This window comes from Corylus avellana, chromosome 2 (assembly GCF_965113065.1).
Source record: "Corylus avellana chromosome 2, dhCorAvel1.hap1.2, whole genome shotgun sequence".
Lineage (NCBI taxonomy): Eukaryota > Viridiplantae > Streptophyta > Magnoliopsida > Fagales > Betulaceae > Corylus > Corylus avellana.
The window spans coordinates 14445071-14466674 of record NC_142491.1 but is presented as its reverse complement, the minus strand read 5'-3'; the positions used below and the strand labels follow the sequence as shown (position 1 = coordinate 14466674).

Below are 21604 nucleotides of genomic sequence, written 5' to 3'. Positions count from 1 at the left end.
TTTGCCACCTAACATTGTTCAGGTCTCGTGCTGGGAACTAATACTGGCCATCCCTCTCAATGACCAGACCAATCATCTTCATAGAGTGAAGGTCCTGGATGAAACAAAAATCAGAAGAAAAAAAAAATGAGACAATGCAATGTCCAACTTAGTGTACGCACAAAGATCAGGTTAAAGTGAAAAGTAGGAACACAATAGACATTTTGAAGAACGAGTGATGGGGAGAAATTCACAGATCCAATGTGAGTTTCGAAAGCATATGAGCCATCAGGTAATTGGATAGTACGACCATGAATAGGATATGACTAGGTCAAGGCAGTGGGAGAACAGACCACATGATCAGTAGCACCACATTCCATAATCCATAATGAATCATCAAATGAGACAAAATATGTACCTACGAGAGATGGTTCGGTACTACGTGTTTGGTGGGCCATGGATTGTTGTGAAGTGATGTTATTCAAAATTGCAAGAATCTATTGGCATTGATCAGGTGTAAACGAAAAATTGTTGGTAGTAGAAAACTGATGAGCACGAGGCTTAGGACTAAAGCCAGAGCCAAAGTCAATCTTGCGACGAGTAGGAGGGAATCCGTGAAGTTGGTAGCATAGCTCGGTAGTATGACCATCATGACTGCAATAAGTGCATTTCAGTCTTTCCTTCTTCAAAAAATCAAATTAGTTTTCCTTCTGTGGTGGTAGATTGCCTTTGCAGCCAAGGTAATGCCCTCAAAGGTGGGTGGGGTGGTAATGGTGTGTTGGCGTTCCTCTTGAAAGACCAAGGCATATGCACGATTGACTGAAGGCAATAGTTCTGTCAAGAGGATATGTTCCCAAACAGCTACATATGACTCATTGAGTCCAATGAAGAACTTCATGGTACATTAACATTGCTGTAGTTGGAGGTCCTCTTTTAGTGCGCCACAAGTGCAAGGGGGTTGGGCTGAAGTGCTGACAATTCATCCCTAACCCTTTTAATTTTGTGAAGTATGTGGCGATAGGCATGGTGCCTTGGACGAGGGTGTTGATATCTGGCACTAGTTGAAACATGTGAGGACTATTCACTTGAGAAAATCGTTCTTTAAGATGCAACCAAATGTCACTCGCAAGATTGCAATAAATAACACTAGAGCAAATATCATTAGAAATGGAATTTGTTGTCTATTCTTCTTTCGTCTTGTAGCGATCAACAGATCCACTGGAAAAGCTGAACCAAGCGGAGAAACTGAGGGATGGGTGGGGTGAATCTGGTTACACGGAGTGCTGCACAGCACCACTGAATCAGACTTTTGGACTTGGGCGTGCGAGTGTCATAAGTGTTTTAATTTTAGACAAATTCGGGCAACTTATCCAAACTCTTTGTAAAAAGAATGCTATGAAAGCCACTTTGAAAGATAAGTCATACATTGATGACTCTCCTATAAAGAATAAAAGCACCTCCATACTTCTACCGCCCCTCTTTGAAAAGTAATTTAGATATGTTACTTAGTAATTTACAAATGCTTCATCAAATATTGTAATCTCTAATGTATTTGGTTATGTTGTTTTCTCTCGAGTTATGTTATATTTGACGTTTACTTTAAGGACAAAGTAATTTTTGCATTGATATTGCCAACACCGAAAGCAAAATAGTTACTCGTTTACTGTTTTTTCTGATGAAGGCAACGAAATAATCACAAGAGAAAGTATCAAGTTGTCCATAATATTATTCTTCATGTTTCAAGCCAAATATCAGGCAAAAAAATAAAAAAGATTAGGCAACAACATACTTGATCTGGTGATTTGAATTCCTTGGTCACTTCGGCGATTTGCTTCATTTTCAACGCTCATACGAAGTTCATCTATGGCAAGACCCGGTTGAATGTGCATACCTTTCATTAAAAAAGGCCAATGACTTTCGAATAAGAATTCGGTAATAGTGTTAATACATGTCTAGCATGAGCAATTTTCTTTTCAGCAACACAAAAGATTAAATAAGTAACTCTTCAATTTACCTTAGAAATTTTTCTTTATCCTGAAGTACGTGTGTTGCAGCATTCAAAAGGTAACACAAATAGCACAAGAGATATGAGTGCAAATGGGACTAGGACACCATCTTACGTACGAAGTAAATTCTATATATAATTTTCTACGAAACAATAAAAAATGTACTACATTTTGGAGTCTTGGAAACTATCTTTTCCTTACTAATTTTTTCCTTTTCCATCATCTTATGATTAGTAATTGATTTTATCTGATTATTACAAGGATGAGATTATATATAGAACTTTAAAGAAAAAAGAAATTCCAGAGAAAATTTGTACTTTATCTTCCATTATTATGAAAAGTCTCTTTCTAAAGTAAATGACTTGATAATTCCACTTTGGCACTTTGATACACATATTTTATGAAAAATATTGTCAGTTTTAAATAATCTTTAACCTCGAAAACCATTTTGAAAACAAAGACAGAAATTTTAAGGAAAAAGGAGGTTCACATCACACACCAATAACGTCAATCTGTTTATACTTGCTTAGTCCTGGACTCGATCTTCCACTTGTAAAATTGTAATTTTTACAAATTTCATTGAGGAGGGGTTGAGGAGGCCTAGGTCTCTTATATATGCGAGCTTGAACTACTATCTTCCTTCTTCTAAAAAGCAGATTGGTTCTCCTTCCATGGTGGTAGATTGCCTTTGCAGCCAAGGTAATGCCCTCAAAGGTGGGTGGGGTGGTAATGGGGTGTTGGCGTTCCTCTTGAAAGACCAAGGCATATGCACGATTGACTGAAGGCAATAGTTCTGTCAAGAGGATATGTTCCCAAACAGCTACATATGACTCATTGAGTCCAATGAAGAACTTCATGGTACATTAACATTGCTGTAGTTGGAGGTCCTCTTTTAGTGCGCCACAAGTGCAAGGGGGTTGGGCTGAAGTGCTGACAATTCATCCCTAACCCTTTTAATTTTGTGAAGTATGTGGCGATAGGCATGGTGCCTTGGACGAGGGTGTTGATATCTGGCACTAGTTGAAACATGTGAGGACTATTCACTTGAGAAAATCGTTCTTTAAGATGCAACCAAATGTCACTCGCAAGATTGCAATAAATAACACTAGAGCAAATATCATTAGAAATGGAATTTGTTGTCTATTCTTCTTTCGTCTTGTAGCGATCAACAGATCCACTGGAAAAGCTGAACCAAGCGGAGAAACTGAGGGATGGGTGGGGCGAATCTGGTTACACGGAGTGCTGCACAGCACCACTGAATCAGACTTTTGGACTTGGGCGTGCGAGTGGCATAAGTGTTTTAATTTTAGACAAATTCGGGCAACTTATCCAAACTCTTTGTAAAAAGAATGCTATGAAAGCCACTTTGAAAGATAAGTCATACATTGATGACTCTCCTATAAAGAATAAAAGCACCTCCATACTTCTACCGCCCCTCTTTGAAAAGTAATTTAGATATGTTACTTAGTAATTTACAAATGCTTCATCAAATATTGTAATCTCTAATGTATTTGGTTATGTTGTTTTCTCCCGAGTTATGTTATATTTGACGTTTACTTTAAGGACAAAGTAATTTTTGCATTGATATTGCCAACACCGAAAGCAAAATAGTTACTCGTTTACTGTTTTTTCTGATGAAGGCAACGAAATAATCACAAGAGAAAATATCAAGTTGTCCATAATATTATTCTTCATGTTTCAAGCCAAATATCAGGCAAAAAAATAAAAAAGATTAGGCAACAACATACTTGATCTGGTGATTTGAATTCCTTGGTCACTTCGGCGATTTGCTTCATTTTCAACGCTCATACGAAGTTCATCTATGGCAAGACCCGGTTGAATGTGCATACCTTTCATTAAAAAAGGCCAATGACTTTCGAATAAGAATTCGGTAATAGTGTTAATACATGTCTAGCATGAGCAATTTTCTTTTCAGCAACACAAAAGATTAAATAAGTAACTCTTCAATTTACCTTAGAAATTTTTCTTTATCCTGAAGTACGTGTGTTGCAGCATTCAAAAGGTAACACAGATAGCACAAGAGATATGAGTGCAAATGGGACTAGGACACCATCTTAAGTACGAAGTAAATTCTATATATAATTTTCTATGACACAATAAAAAATGTACTACATTTTGGAGTCTTGGAAACTATCTTTTCCTTACTAATTTTTTCCTTTTCCATCATCTTATGATTAGTAATTGATTTTATCTGATTATTACAAGGATGAGATTATATATAGAACTTTAAAGAAAAAAGAAATTCCAGAGAAAATTTGTACTTTATCTTCCATTATTATGAAAAGTCTCTTTCTAAAGTAAATGACTTGATAATTCCACTTTGGCACTTTGATACACATATTTTATGAAAAATATTGTCAGTTTTAAATAATCTTTAACCTCGAAAACCATTTTGAAAACAAAGACAGAAATTTTAAGGAAAAAGGAGGTTCACATCACACACCAATAACGTCAATCTGTTTATACTTGCTTAGTCCTGGACTCGATCTTCCACTTGTAAAATTGTAATTTTTACAAATTTCATTGAGGAGGGGTTGAGGAGGCCTAGGTCTCTTATATATGCGAGCTTGAACTACTATCTTCCTTCTTCTAAAAAGCAGATTGGTTCTCCTTCCATGGTGGTAGATTGCCTTTGCAGCCAAGGTAATGCCCTCAAAGGTGGGTGGGGTGGTAATGGGGTGTTGGCGTTCCTCTTGAAAGACCAAGGCATATGCACGATTGACTGAAGGCAATAGTTCTGTCAAGAGGATATGTTCCCAAACAGCTACATATGACTCATTGAGTCCAATGAAGAACTTCATGGTACATTAACATTGCTGTAGTTGGAGGTCCTCTTTTAGTGCGCCACAAGTGCAAGGGGGTTGGGCTGAAGTGCTGACAATTCATCCCTAACCCTTTTAATTTTGTGAAGTATGTGGCGATAGGCATGGTGCCTTGGACGAGGGTGTTGATATCTGGCACTAGTTGAAACATGTGAGGACTATTCACTTGAGAAAATCGTTCTTTAAGATGCAACCAAATGTCACTCGCAAGATTGCAATAAATAACACTAGAGCAAATATCATTAGAAATGGAATTTGTTGTCTATTCTTCTTTCGTCTTGTAGCGATCAACAGATCCACTGGAAAAGCTGAACCAAGCGGAGAAACTGAGGGATGGGTGGGGCGAATCTGGTTACACGGAGTGCTGCACAGCACCACTGAATCAGACTTTTGGACTTGGGCGTGCGAGTGGCATAAGTGTTTTAATTTTAGACAAATTCGGGCAACTTATCCAAACTCTTTGTAAAAAGAATGCTATGAAAGCCACTTTGAAAGATAAGTCATACATTGATGACTCTCCTATAAAGAATAAAAGCACCTCCATACTTCTACCGCCCCTCTTTGAAAAGTAATTTAGATATGTTACTTAGTAATTTACAAATGCTTCATCAAATATTGTAATCTCTAATGTATTTGGTTATGTTGTTTTCTCTCGCGTTATGTTATATTTGACGTTTACTTTAAGGACAAAGTAATTTTTGCATTGATATTGCCAACACCGAAAGCAAAATAGTTACTCGTTTACTGTTTTTTCTGATGAAGGCAACGAAATAATCACAAGAGAAAATATCAAGTTGTCCATAATATTATTCTTCATGTTTCAAGCCAAATATCAGGCAAAAAAATAAAAAAGATTAGGCAACAACATACTTGATCTGGTGATTTGAATTCCTTGGTCACTTCGGCGATTTGCTTCATTTTCAACGCTCATACGAAGTTCATCTATGGCAAGACCCGGTTGAATGTGCATACCTTTCATTAAAAAAGGCCAATGACTTTCGAATAAGAATTCGGTAATAGTGTTAATACATGTCTAGCATGAGCAATTTTCTTTTCAGCAACACAAAAGATTAAATAAGTAACTCTTCAATTTACCTTAGAAATTTTTCTTTATCCTGAAGTACGTGTGTTGCAGCATTCAAAAGGTAACACAGATAGCACAAGAGATATGAGTGCAAATGGGACTAGGACACCATCTTAAGTACGAAGTAAATTCTATATATAATTTTCTATGACACAATAAAAAATGTACTACATTTTGGAGTCTTGGAAACTATCTTTTCCTTACTAATTTTTTCCTTTTCCATCATCTTATGATTAGTAATTGATTTTATCTGATTATTACAAGGATGAGATTATATATAGAACTTTAAAGAAAAAAGAAATTCCAGAGAAAATTTGTACTTTATCTTCCATTATTATGAAAAGTCTCTTTCTAAAGTAAATGACTTGATAATTCCACTTTGGCACTTTGATACACATATTTTATGAAAAATATTGTCAGTTTTAAATAATCTTTAACCTCGAAAACCATTTTGAAAACAAAGACAGAAATTTTAAGGAAAAAGGAGGTTCACATCACACACCAATAACGTCAATCTGTTTATACTTGCTTAGTCCTGGACTCGATCTTCCACTTGTAAAATTGTAATTTTTACAAATTTCATTGAGGAGGGGTTGATGATGCAGGTCGCAGGTTCCCTGGTCGTGCGATCGATCGCACTATACCTGCGATCGATCGCACACGGAGCATTATGTTAATTTTCTGCGTTGTTAAATTAGGTCAAGCCGTCTTTATTTCCTTGTTTTAGTAGGATTAGGGTTTTGGGAGCCTTTATTTCGTTATTTTATTAGGTGTAGGGTTTTGGGGATATTTATGTCATATTTTATTATGTTTAGGGTTTTGGGGCTATAAATATATGCTTATAGCCTCTAGAGAAAACAGTTGTTGTTTATTATTGATTTTGATTAATGAGAATACTCAGAGTTGAGTTTATTCTTCTTTTCCTATAAACTTTAGAGAGTATCTATTGTTTTTAGAAGAATTCTTAGGTCTTTGATAGAATCTAGATCTGGAATTGTTTATCCGTTCTTTTATTGTTGTTCTTCGCTGCAGCCTACTAAGTCACGCTGCATCAGTTGAGGAGGCCTAGGTCATATATGCGAGCTTGAACTACTATCTTCCTTCTTCTAAAAAGCAGATTGGTTCTCCTTCCATGGTGGTAGATTGCCTTTGCAGCCAAGGTAATGCCCTCAAAGGTGGGTGGGGTGGTAATGGGGTGTTGGCGTTCCTCTTGAAAGACCAAGGCATATGCACGATTGACTGAAGGCAATAGTTCTGTCAAGAGGATATGTTCCCAAACAGCTACATATGACTCATTGAGTCCAATGAAGAACTTCATGGTACATTAACATTGCTGTAGTTGGAGGTCCTCTTTTAGTGCGCCACAAGTGCAAGGGGGTTGGGCTGAAGTGCTGACAATTCATCCCTAACCCTTTTAATTTTGTGAAGTATGTGGCGATAGGCATGGTGCCTTGGACGAGGGTATTGATATCTGGTTCTAATTGAAACATGCGAGGACTATTCACTTGAGAAAATCGTTCTTTAAGATCCAACCAAATGTCACTCGCAAGATTGCAATAAATAACACTAGAGCAAATGTCATTAGAAATGGAATTTAATAACTAAGATTTTACTATATTGTTGCAATGACTCCATTGTGAAAAATATTTGGAGGTGGTCACTGGTAGAGAGATGGTCCCGTCAATTAATCCGAGCTTGTTCTTGGCGGTGAGAGCCATAATGATTGTCCGGCTTCATGTTTGATAATTTTCACCATTAAGAAATTGAGATGCCAATACCACACCAAGATGATCGGAATGGTGGAGGTTCAAATGATGATTGGGATCTTGGGAAGGAGGTGTGGAAATGATAGAATGTGTGGTTTCAGCCATTGTGAAGACTAGGTGTTTATTTATTATTATTATTATTATTTATTTATTTTTTTGAAGGGAGCATTAAACGACTTGTAGCTTAGTTATGATGTATAAACTACTTGTAGTTTATAACATGTAGGTGTACTGGTTTGTGCGTTTGTGTAGATGGGCTTTAGAAAAAAAAAAATTGTTAGTGAATAATGGAATAGTTGGGCTAGGTCTAAACCAAAACAAAATAAAAAACAACAAAAAAATAGGATTATAGGTTAGGTACGAATAAAGCACCTGATGGCCGCGTGCCTCACCCAAAAGATTGAAGCAATTGCTTCTTCTTGTGCAGAGTGTTTGACCACAGAGGAAAAAAATTGCCCACCGAAGAGCAATTTGTTGTCTATTCTTCTTTCGTCTTGCAGCGATCAACAGATCCACTGGAAAAGCTGAACCAAGCGGAGAAACTGAGGGATGGGTGGGGCGAATCTGGTTACACGGAGTGCTGCACAGCACCACTGAATCAGACTTTTGGACTTGTGCGTGCGAGTGTCATGAGTGTTTTACTTTTAGACAAATGCGGGCAACTTATCCAAACTCTTTGTAAAAAGAATGCTATGAAAGCCACTTGGAAGGATAAGTCATACATTGATGACTCTCCTATAAAGAATAATAGCACCTCCATACTTCTACCGCCCCTCTTTGAAAAGTAATTTAGATATGTTACTTAGTAATTTACAAATGCGTCATCAAATATTGTAATCTCTAATGTATTTAGTTATGTTGTCTTCTCTCGAGTTATGTTATATTTGACGTTTACTTTAAGGACAAAGTAATTTTTGCATTGATATTGCCAACACCGAAAGCAAAATAGTTACTCGTTTATTGTTTTTTCTGATGAAAGCAACGAAATAATCACCAGAGAAAATATCAAGTTGTCCATAATATTATTCTTCATGTTTCAAGCCAAATATCAGGCAAACAAATAAAAAAGATTAAGCAACAACATACTTAAGCCGGTGATTTGACTTCCTCGAGCACTTCGGGGAATATATGCTTCCTTGTGAACGCTCTTACGAAGTTCATCTATGGCATGATCCGGTTGAATGTGTATACCTTTCATTAAAAAAGGCCAATGACTTTCGAATAAGAATTCGGTAATAGTGTTAATACATGTCTAGCATGAGCAATTTTCTTTTCAGCAACACAAAAGATGAAATAATTAACTCTTCAATTTACCTTAGAAATTTTTCTTTATCATAAAGTGTGTTGCAGCATTCAAAAGGTAACACAAATAGCACAAGAGATATGAGTGCAAATGGAACTAGGACACCATCTTACGCACGAAGTAAATTCTATATATAATTTTCTATGACACAATAAAAAATGTACTACATTTTGGAGTCTTGGAAACTATCTTTTCCCTATAAATTTTTTCCTTTTCCATTATCATATGATTAGTAATTGATTTTATCTGCTTATTACAAGGATGAGATTATAGAACTTTAAAGAAAAAAAAAAAATTCCGGGGAAAATTTGTACTTTACCTTCCATTATTATGAAAAGTCGATCTCTTTCTAAAGTGAATGACTTGATGATTCCACTTTGGCCCTTTAATACACATATTTTATGAAAAATATTGTCAGTTTTAAATAATCTTTAACCTCGAAAACCATTTTGAAAACAAAGACAGAAATTTTAAGGAAAAGGGAGGTTCACATCACACACCAATAACGGTCAATCTGTTTATACTTGCTCAGTTCTGGACTCGATCTTCCACTTATAAAATTGTAATTTTTACAAATTTCATTGAGGAGGGGTTGAGGAGGCCTAGGTCTCTTATATATGCGAGCTTGAACTACTATCTGTGAGATTGGTAGGAGGCCTTAACTTTTGAAGGGCAGAGTTTTGTCAATCAGTCATAATTACGTACGAATGCCTTGTGTGGCATTCTTTTGAATTGTACAAAAACAATAGTAGTATAGGATTATGTAATGACTTTCAATTATGCATAAAATGTTATTTCAATTTAGAGCTCTAGTATATTGGTTCGTTTAAGTGAGCTTGTGATTTTAAAAACAAAGGGAAAATTGGGTACGGAAGAAAAGTTGTAGTACCACGTGAAATATGAATTTATTCCACGCTTATGGCTTAATATTAATGTCTAGGTGTTACACATTAGCTAGCGCTAGAGATGGGGCAGGAGGTGCAAAACTTTAGCGGTGAACCTAGTTGTCATCGAGAGATTTATTTGTTATGGCAAGTTTTATCCGTTGATGGTACTTAGTGCTCTGATGTAAAGATGTTGATGGTACTTGGTAGTTCGGGGGTTAAGTGTCGTTTTTCCTTTACTTTTTTAGAATAGTCCATGGATTTTATATTTATATTTCTTTTTGTAAATATCAATTATTAAGTAATTTATTTCTTTTTTGTATCAGTACGTAGTTAAGGTTGTTTCAATTATGGATTGAAAATAGTGGGGAGTGGGCATGCCTCACTATCTTTTTTGTGCGTCCTATATATATATATATAGTGGGGAGTGGGCATCACTATCTTGGTTTCCTTCATTGGATTGTATCTATATAGATACAATCCAATGAAGGAAACCAAGATTTCATTATTTAAAAGTATAAAACATGGGTCTGGTTACGCTATTTATCTAACAAATGTAGTTAAAAAAAAAAAAAAATGGAAATTAGGTTGCCACATATACAATATTACTCATGTGAAAAGCACAATTTTTTTCGTTTGTTTATGCTTTCAAGATTATGTTAAAATAGTTGACTGCCTCGTCAATTTATAAGAAGTTTCTATGATTTGTTTGTACAGTTTACAATCACTCATTTGAAATCAGTTATTCAAACATCACTAATTGTTTTATCTTTCCACAAAAGTAATTAAAGCTTAATAATAACAAATAACTATTTTTTAATGTGTGTTAATGTTGTGTTTCGTTATCAGATTCTTTTGTATGTATACATGAAAATATGAAATTATTAGAGTTTTTGAAGTTTTCCTTACACTACTGTGGTTTGTAGCGGAGTCCCATGCCTACCTTTTCATGGACTCTTTATTTAGATTTTAACCGTGTCTTTCCCGCTTTAACTTTCTTTTCAATTTGATTTTAAAAAATAAAAAAATAAAAAAAATAAAAAAATAAAAACATGGTCTCCGTTGATCCTTTCTAACCATTTGTCAATTTTATTTAGAAAATAAATAAACCAGAAAATAATAATAATGAGAAGCACAGAGAAAAGAGATTGGTGCTAACCGGAGTAGATCCATCGTTTCCAAAACGCGAGCCGATCTACACTCGGGAATGCATAAGGCATAGCAGACAAAGCGTAGAAAGGGGACAAACCCTGATAGTCCAGAGCAAGAACCAAACGTGGATAGCCCTGAATTAAATTGAAAGCAATATCTGGTGTGTGGTGCCAGCGTACAAAAAACATTGAAACAAAAGGGAATTATATTGAGAAGATTTCAAATCATCAGATATAACGTTAGTTGGATTGGTAGGGTTGGTTCTTACCTAAACTTCGGTTATATATAGCCTGGGTAAAAAATGTAGCGCCGTTGATGCATTTTTCTTGGATTAGAACATCCCATGTAGTATGAAAATACAGATATCGAGCCAATCTGATATGCGCATTGAAAATAGCCTGAATAACTGGAATATACCCATGTGAATCTTTAATGAGGAGCAATTTCTTGTTCTTTTGAACCATGCACTCTGCCATCATGTAGTTTCCAGCACTAACCGCACGAACCAGAGTTGTGTCACCAGACCAATCTTGAATTTCCAAGTCTTCTTTCGACATTAAATCCACTAGCCTCTTCACTAAATGCTCATGCCCAGCACTAACAGCAACGTGAAGAGCCGTCTCGCCTAAATATGTGATTTTCGCACCCGGTTCACAGTTAAGGAACTGCTGTACCGAAGCGTTCCAATCACCACTTTCCATAGCCACTTTAATGTGCTGAAACTCAACAAAGTCATCGTACCCAATTTCTTCGAAGCCTGCAAAGTTTTTTTTTTTCTCGTTTTCATGGAATGATAGTGAAATGAAGCCATTCTGACATCAACATGCACGCAGAATTAACTCAATATGTAAAGGTCATCAGAATTAGTACAAACAAGCAGCATCCGAAGTCAAGGCAAAACCCATGCAGATACCTGTCTATAATTTCTTTATAACATAGGAAACTTGATGAAAAAAATATTATTAAAGAGCAAAATTTTATTTAATAAATTAATATCTTTCTCTCGTGTGTGTTTGCGTATATATGTATATTATATATGCACTACCAATGAAGCACTGAATTTTGTACATATATAGTACGTTATCATATCACACACTAGCTATTGATGGTTGATTTGAAAATTAAAATACATGTACCGACTCATTTTTTGTTAGAAAGTTTGCCATACCCTGCAATAAAACCAATAAGAATCGATTGAAATAATGATTTTCCAAAAATAATAAAATCGACCAAGTGAACTATAGATTAAATAATAGAACTGGAAAATAATAAGTAATTGTCATGGTGAACCCGAACATTGAATGATAAAAGAAACTACCATTAGTTTACAATACCTTCTTTAATAAGATATTATATTTTTTAATATATTCCCATTGAATTTTATCCCCGATCATTTGCAGTGCTACTAAGTTTCATCATTGTAGTGGAATGACATAGCACGTCGTCAATTAATTCAAAAATAAGTTGACGAATGGACATAATATTTAACACTAGTGTTTTAATTAGTAACAAAAGTTTCTCTTAACTAACATTTTTATTTATAAAAAATTATCGAAATTGAAAATTAGAAGATTAAATTGAAAAAAATAAAATAAAATTAACGACTAATTTTGATTTTTCCCTTAATGTACGTTATTATACATTTAGAATGTATGAGCATCTACGCGGTTGAAAGAGAGAGAACTTATGACTTAGTATTTTCAAGAACGTTATACTTTTCCGCTCCTAAACAATTTTTACTAAACTAATCTCAATAATCCTAGAAAATGGGTCCGTCTGAAAGAAATTTTGATTACATGTAAGGCCATGGAAGTTTTCTTACTTCAAGCCTCAAAAGCAACTTCATCATCGATCGTCTTGCTTTGGAGGTTCAGTGATTGCTTCAATTATGTCCAAAGATCATGGGCCATCAAAAAGGTGTTTATCCAACCATTCCTCATAATTATCTTCCTCAAGAACTTGAAGAAAAATTGCACTCAAATTAAAGCAACCTTTGTTTCAACATGCATGTGAATATTTCAAGGAGTGGGATAGAGAGAGAGAGAGAGAGAGAGAGAGACCTGCCAATGTATCCCATGCACTTTTAGCCGAACTAATCAGTTTAATCTTCGAAAATTTGTCGGGTCCGCATGAAATTTGAATTACATGTAAGGCTGTGGAATTCTTCTTACTCCAAACCTTAAAAGCAGCTTCATCATCTTCTTGCCTCGGAGGTTCGGTGGTTGCTTCAATTATGTCCCAAACATCATGGGCCATCAAATAGGTTTTTACCCGATCACTCCAATCCACATAATTATCTTTTCCAAGAGCTTGAAGAAACATTTTTGTCAATGTATCCCAAGCGATTTTTGCAGAACTAATTTGAATAATCTTAGAAAATGTATCTGGTCCGCATGAAATTTGGATTACATGTAAGGCTATAGAATTCTTCTTACTCCAAGCCTTAAAATAAGCTTCATCATCTTCTTGCCGTGGAGGTTCGGTGGCTGCTTCAATTATTTCCCAAAGCTCATGGGCCATCAAATAGATTTTTACCCGAACGCTCCAAGCCACGTAATTATCTTTGTCAAGAACTTCAACAACAACTGCATTCAAGGCATCCTTTCTTTCCATGTTTAATCTGTGAGTATATCCATATGGCCGGTGTTAGGACCATGATTAAAGACAATAAAAGTAATAATAGGAATTCCTTGATGGACTTCCCTAATCCCCTTGCACTGTATTAATTCACATTTAATCACTTGTTACTTCTTAATTTTTACTTATTAATAAATATTGGGAAATGCTAGGTGCTCTCCTGATGTCATCTTAATCCTAAGTAGATATTATTTTCTAGTCCTAGGTGGAAGAAACCTTAAATTGAGGACAAAACGCTTCTTAAACAAAACCATAAATAACATCCAATAAAATAGAATCTAGTCGTGCAACTGATTCAACATGCTCCTATAAAGTAATTCTAGAAGTGTATTTTGTGTCCTTCTAAGAATGATGTGGTTCTTAAAATTACCATTTGATCAAAATTCAATAAAATTACCATTTGATTTCCCCAACTCCCCCAATGGGTGGTCAAGCCACCCACTTTATTTTTCATATTTTTTATTTATTTATTTTGTTTTAACTTAAGAAAAAAAAAAAAAAAAAAAGATTATATGAGTATTTTTGAAAAATATATTCATTTCCTTAAGGATTAGTAGTTTGATGGAAATAAAATATTCCTAAAAATATTGTGTAACCAAACAAAAAAATAGATATACCGTAGGATTAGTTATTCCTTTGCAGTGGTCTATTCCACAAACCAAACGAGGCCTAAAGGTTGCTAGCTAGTCCAATGGAAATATGTTGTAAATCTTACTTATCACTTTTAAATATTGGAGGCTTTTAAATATTTTGCCTCAAATATTTAAAAAGTAGCAATCAAACTCTCTGAAATTTTAGTAGTTTATAAATTTACCCATCTATTAGCATTTTGTTTCTTTCCTGATGGAGAATGACCCACATAGGTCACACATGAGTTTTTAGAGGATAAAGTCCCAATATGTCCCTAGGGTTTAAAGTGTTAAAAATGATAAGAACTAATAAAACCAAATTAAGAAGCCCAAAAACAAAACCGTGACATACGTATACCAACTCTTAAACCAGTCAGTCAGAAGGACTAAAACACGAAATATCATTCATTTATACATCGACAAAAAAAAAAAAAAAAACAAATAAATAAATAAAAAGACCATTCTGGAACTTCCCTCTATCAGACGATCTAACAAAAAATATAATGAGACAATCACATGCATGCAATCACATCTTTCACGAGGAAACCTTACAACAACGATTATTTGATAATTTAATAGCATTTCTCTTCATACAAATGATCCCAAATTAAACGTTAAAACTTGATCGCATATATATAGATGCATAAATATAAATTAATCTTATATATATAAGGTTGAGTGATCGTGAAATTAGTTTCCAAAATATAAATTCAATATAAGTAATTTCCAGAATTCCAGGATGAATAAATTAAGGATTTAAGTTTTCTATTTTTTGGTTGAGTCAAGGAAATTACTTCTATTCTCGAGGAGGGTGGGCCATTATGGCCATTATGGATTTTATTAAAAAAATTTACATCTTTCATGTAATTTATTTTATAAATGTAACACCCCAATTTAATACTTGACAATTATGTTAAATAATCATTGGTTTAAAACCACGAGAATTTTTAATTGATCTTAAATTTTATATATAAAAATTTCCCTAATAGGCATATATAAATAAAAGTGTTTTTTAAAATGTGTTTGGAATGTGTTTTATAATTATTATCCTTAGGGTTTCTTCGACCAACAATCGACCAGTCCTAGAATGATTGATTGATACACGTGTGTTGAAGCTAATATTCAATCCCACTCAAACTCAGCTACTAAGGATATTCAGTCCCACTCAAACTCAACTACTAAGGATAATGTTGAAGCTAAAGTCAATGTTAAGATGGCAGTAATTAACATAAAGAGCTCAAAGGTTGTGAAATTCAAATACTTGACGTTATTGCCATCTTATTATTGACTTTGGCTTCAACATTATCCTTAATAGTTGAGTTTGAGTGGGATTGAATATTAGCTAGCTTCAACAACTTGGCACATAACAATTAATCGATGCTTTTCAATGATCGATAGGTGCCCACTCGCATGCTTTTTAACAACTTTTCCGGCACATGATTCATGTGAATGGTCTTATTTAAGGATTTAGGATAAACCATAGGTCCCATTTCACATTTTTCCCATAAACCTCACCCTAGAGAGAGAGAGAGAACCACCTTGGTGGTATTTCTCCTAAGGGCTTGGAGAAGCTCTCACCCTGAGGTAAGGAGGCTTAACCCAACTCTTAATCTTGATTTATTATGCCTGTTTTACACTGGTTTTCGTACTTAATCATGCTTAGTCGTGTATCATTTCACAAGAGTTAAAATTTGACATTTTTATTAAAGGAAAGTTTGATTCTTACATGTAAAGCATGTACTTTAAAGATACATTTCCTTTTTCCGTTAAAACAATATGCATCCATCTTTCAACACTTTAAAGCAGTTTTCCTTGATTGTTTAGCATTGGATTATGATGATAATGAGAATAAAGTTAGGATCTATATATAAGTGAAGTTTTTTCAAAAAGAAAACTGCAAAACAATAGAAGAAAGAAAATGTTTAACGTGGTCTCTTTTTTACTTAACACACACACACACACACACAAAAAAAAAAAAAAAACACTTATCGTTCTAAGCATCGATCTTGCGTAGATCCATATGTGCCTTTTTCTTTCTTTTTCTCTGATTTTTTAGTTAGACTTTCCATTCAAAGTAGATTGGCGACTCCACACACAAAATCCTAGGTTCGCTCGTGGGTCCATAGATTTATGTTTATTGATGTTTAATGTCTTGGGTCCAATATTTAGAGGTGACCAACGTAACCATGCATATGGGTGATGGTCACAATGAAACAACGTCGGGGTGAGCCACCCCAACCATGAGTCAGAGGAGGCAAAACGGTAGTATGGTGGGAAAGAGATTGGTGGGGGAAATGGATTCTAGGCATAGAAAATTGTAAGAAGAAATGGAATCCAGGCAAAGACAAGAGTGGTTCTATTTTTATGTTTATGTTTGGAATATGTTACTTATTGAGTTTGATTGGCAGTTGGGACTTTAGAGAATATTAGTGCTGGGCTTGGAGGGGATTAATTATGATGATTATTATTATTAATGGATATGCAAATAATTATTCTGGTTGCTTGTGGCATTAAGCATCTTAAACTTGAGTTCAAATTCTATACGAAAAGACTTAAAAACTCTAACAATATAAACATTCTCATATAGTTAATCTGCAAAAAAAAAAAAGTATCTTGTGTGTCTCCATGTTGTCTAACACGTGCTAATTAAATTCTCACTACCATTAATTTTTTTTTAAAAAAAAAAAAAAAAAAATCACATTTTAGGTTGCTATAAACGAAATAAAAAAATATTACGTCATTTTTTTTTTTTTGGTGTCATTTTTGCTTGATGCATTTTTGTTTTCATTTAATTTGTTACTAAACATCAGTTAAAAAAAATAAAAAAAATAAAAAAAAAAACATATATAGTTACCAAATCGCTAAATAATTTTTTAGTAGTAAAACTTTCTAATAAAATTTTACGGTCAAAAGTTATATTTTCCAATGCAAACTTAAACAAGCTCATAGTTTAGTAGGTCCTAGAATTTTCATTGTCTAGTAACAAAACACAAGTTTAATCTATAAACATATATCAACGCTGAGCACAAATCAGTCAGCTACTTCTAGTGCTATTTCCTACAATTTCTCTTGTGTGCATGGTTGAGTTTTTGAAGGGCAGTAAATTTAGGTGGACACAAAAAAAAAAGCAAGATTTAATGCATATGCATCCAATAAATGATGGGTGATATAGACTTCATAAAGGATAAATATTTTATATTAAGAAGACATATTTTATGTTATAAAGTATTTTAATTTTAAATTGTATGCATCATATTTTTATATATATATATATATTATAAAAATATAATAAATAAAAAATTTAAATATAATTACATCAGCCACTGTAATACTTTTTTTTTTTTTTTTTTAATGAGGAGGTCAATTGTAGCTATTCTACTTGAGCGGGACCATAGTAATACCAACCCATGGGCGCCGCTCAGAAGGGCCTAGATTGTGGGAACCGCAGGCACTCCCTCAAAACCGATCGAATCATAACTTAACACCCGCCCCACTAGGCATCAGTGGGACTCAAGGTGGCTAACACTAATACACTAAGGGATTCTCATTGCGGGAGTCGAACTCAAGCTCTAGTGCATCCCCAATCCCTTGAGACCATTGAACTACCACCATTGGTGGTAGCCACTGCCATACCTACCTACACATATTACTCTATTAAATTGATTTGTATGAAATTGCAGCTAATTTCTGTTCAAGCAAGCTTTCAATATATTTTTTTTTCCCTTTTTTCTTGAGGCCCTTGAAGTAAATAGTCTATGGTGGCATGAGAAATGGAGATCCTCTCTGGGTCATTTAAAGCGGAGAAAAATAATAACATTATAATTTTGCAATACTTTCGTGAAAATTTTTCTTGTCTTCTGACTGTTCTTCCCTAAAAAACATAGGCGGAATTGCCTCTTTGTTTAGCATGTATCAAAAAGATCTTTTATTTATAGAAGTGCTATAAAAACAATGAAGTTCATAAAAAGCTGTACGGAATTTTCATACAAAATAAATTAGAACTCTTTTATGAAAATATGTTTACCGAAGAGTTCCATTCCTGTTCATTAGCATCCACATCAGTAGGCCTTTTTATTAAGTTTTATTAATAATATTTCAAAATTATTGCTGTAAGAAATATTCTTCAAAAGTTTAATGTTTGTAGTAATAATTTTCTTAAAATTCTCTTCATCCTCAGCTAAAGATCACGACAATTGACAACCTCGTAAAGAAAAAACCACATGTGCCGGCCATTTCCATTTTCATACAACTTAAGGACATTTTATTGAAATCACACTCTCTGTGCCTCTAATATCTGAGTACTCACACCCAGACTTGATGCAAACGCAAAATATGATGCAAAAGATGATGATGAGGTAATTACTTATAGTTACCGTGCTAGATGGGCTGCCTTCCAAAACCGCCGGCTCCTAAAATCTTAGGGTGTGTTTGGCAAAGGGCCTGAAAAAGAAAGTGGACCGAAAGTATAATAGATTTGATTGATGTGAAAAAAAAAAAAAAAAAAAAAAAAAAAAAAAATTATTATTTTGTTGTGATTTTTTTATTTGAATAATAAAAAAAAAATTATTGATATGATATAAAAAGTAAGAATATTAGGTTTGACTTTGAGATGAATTTTTTAGGTATTTAGGTAAGGTTCGGCCTACTTATTTGCCAAACACACCCAATGATTCACATAGATTTTTTCAACTTTAGGCTAAAGAATATTTAAAAAAAAAAAAAAAAAAAAAAAAAAAAAAAAAAAAGGTGAAATAGTAAGAATGTTTGGTATGGAAAAATGAAAAAAATTTGTTTGATAGTGATTTTTTTATTAAAATAAAAATAAAAAGTGATTGATATGATGTAAAAAGTAAGAGAAAATATAAAAAAGTTAAAAAGTAAGATAAATAGTATTGAAGAAAAAGTTAATAGTATTAAAGGCAAAACCTGTTATCAAACGAAGCCATGATGTGTGAAAAAATCTTGTACCGTAGGCACGTTGCTAATCCCATGTTTTTTTATTGTAAAAAGCTGTACGGGATTTTCATACAATATAAATTAGGACTCTTTTATGAAAATATGTTTACCGAACAGAGCTCCATTCCTGTGCATCAGTATGTCTCTCTATTTCGTTTTATTAATAATTTTGAAATATTATTGATGCAAGAAATTTTCTTCAAAAGTTTCATATTTAGTAATGATTTTCTTACAATCGTGCACTGCATGTCTCATATAATTGATTAAATTTGAAGGGATATATACTTAATTAATTAGAAACAAAAAAATTATTAGATAAAGGATTTCAATTATTTTCTTCATGTTCAGCTAAAGATCATGACAACCTCGATCGTAAAGAAAAAAGCACATGTGCGGTGTGCCTTATCCATTTTCATACAACTTAAGGACATTTTGTTGAAATCACACTCTCTGTGCCTCTAATATCTGAGTACTCACACCCAGATTTGATGCAAAAGATGATAATGAGGTAATTACTTACAATTACAGTGCCAGACGGGGGCTGTCTTCCAACACCGCGGCTCCTAAATCTCACTTGTGCAGTAGACGAACTTGAATAAACGACGGGATATAAAAGATGAAACGACTGGATAAGACTAAGACAGCTAACAACTTCGTCGTTATTAAGCGCAACTTGCTTCTTATAGCTGCTCAATAAACTTTTGGTCACTTTGGCTAGCAGAATGTAAAGTCCTTTTTGCGACACTGCTTGAGCCAATGTGACTTCCTCACCTTTACAAATTTATAAAGGTGATGGAGAGAGAAAGTGTGAGAGAAAATATAAAAACATAAAAAAAAAATGGAATAGAAAAATCATTTTATTCTCTAAATGTGAAAAGAGGTTTAACCAGCCATAAAATGAAAAGGGGAATAGATAGCTTGCTTTTTATAGAATTTAACCAAATTTTAACAAAAAGTGAATTGTAGAGAGCTTGTTGAAGATGCTCACCTTCGTAATTTTCTTTTCTTCCTTTCCCTGCATTAAATAATTTTTATTTTTTTATTTAAAAAAAAAAATAAAAAAAAAAAAAAAAAAAAACTATTCTTCTTCCTTCCAATGGCTGCATCAAACTCCACCTCCGTAGTCTTCTACCCACCCAATTTTGACCAACTGATTTTAGCGAAATTAAATGGGACAAATTATTTAAATTAAAATTTTTCAATTTGAACCAATTTTACATAGTAATGATCTTTTCAGTTTTGTGAATGGTAGTGAACCATGCCTAGTAAAATTCTTGCCTGATTCTCCTCCACATTGAATCTTTAATTATTATGTGCTTTGCCACATTTCCTGTGAAAGTTCTTTCTACTTTGTTTGGACTGCATTGGCAAGTGGATTTGCGTCATAATCCCCTCAATAATTCATCACCTTCAATGACAGTTGGATAATTTCATCAAGGTGGTCAGTGTGCAGTAGTGGTCACCGGTAGACAAACTTAGAAGAAACGAAAGGATAAGCCTAAGAGCATGTTTAGGGTTGAGTTTGAAAAATAGGGTTTTTAAGTTAAAAAAAAAAAATTTAGGCAAAAGCTTTATTTTTAAATTTTTGTCAAAAGTATGTTTTGTCCATTTTTAAGCTTTTTGGACCCTTAAAAGCGCATTTAATTTTTTTACTAAACGACTATTTTTTTTTTCAAACATGCTTTTAGAGAGTTAAAAATACTTTTAAACCATTCAAACGCAATTCCAAATATGCTATAAGCGCGCACTGTTTCATTGTAATCAGCGGCACTTGCTTCTTAGCATTTAATACATATTTGACAATACTACATAAGTAACATAATAATCCAACGTCCATACTACACTGTACAGTCGCCGAGGTAGCTAGCAGGTTACCAAGTTTTGAGTTGGAAAAGGGTTGCATAGGCCCAATCGTAGAACTAAAATAAGAGGAATTAATGCTAAGTTTATAAATAAATTGTCATCTTTTGATGTGTCTAGACCAAGTCAAGCAGCAATTTCTAGTTTTATTTCTATGTTTATAAGTAATTAAGATATTATTACACATGCATTTTAAAAATCGTGATAATTTTACAGATATCATTAACAATGTTGAGGATGAGGACAGGAAGCTTCAATTTTTGGGAATGGCTGACTTACTATATTCAATTTTAGTATGTTGGTGTTTCTGTGATACAATTTAGATGTAGTTAATATATTTCTATAATGACAATTTCCTAAGCATTTTATATAATGTGAAGTATAATAATTGGTGTAGGACAGCTAGCTTTCACGCCTAGCTAACAACCAGTTCGTCATTATTCAATATAGATTTGACAATTCTTGAACGAAATTAATGGATATAAATAAAGAATCCAACGCCCAT

The 21604-nt window shown here is 33.8% G+C and overlaps 1 protein-coding gene across 1 annotated transcript in view; it reads right to left on the bottom strand.

Annotated features, from left to right (window-relative positions):
* Positions 1–13630, bottom strand: part of LOC132169063 (uncharacterized) — a 42590-nt gene extending 28960 nt beyond the window's left edge. Inside the window, exons 1-4 of the mRNA XM_088513162.1 lie at positions 13078–13630; positions 11286–11765; positions 11025–11174; positions 5699–5800 (exon numbers count right to left, since the gene is read on the bottom strand). Of these exons, the coding sequence (XP_088369288.1) occupies positions 5699–5800; positions 11025–11174; positions 11286–11765; positions 13078–13630 (1285 nt within the window). The remainder of the gene's footprint in view (positions 1–5698; positions 5801–11024; positions 11175–11285; positions 11766–13077) is intronic.
* Positions 13631–21604: the final 7974 nt, after the last annotated feature.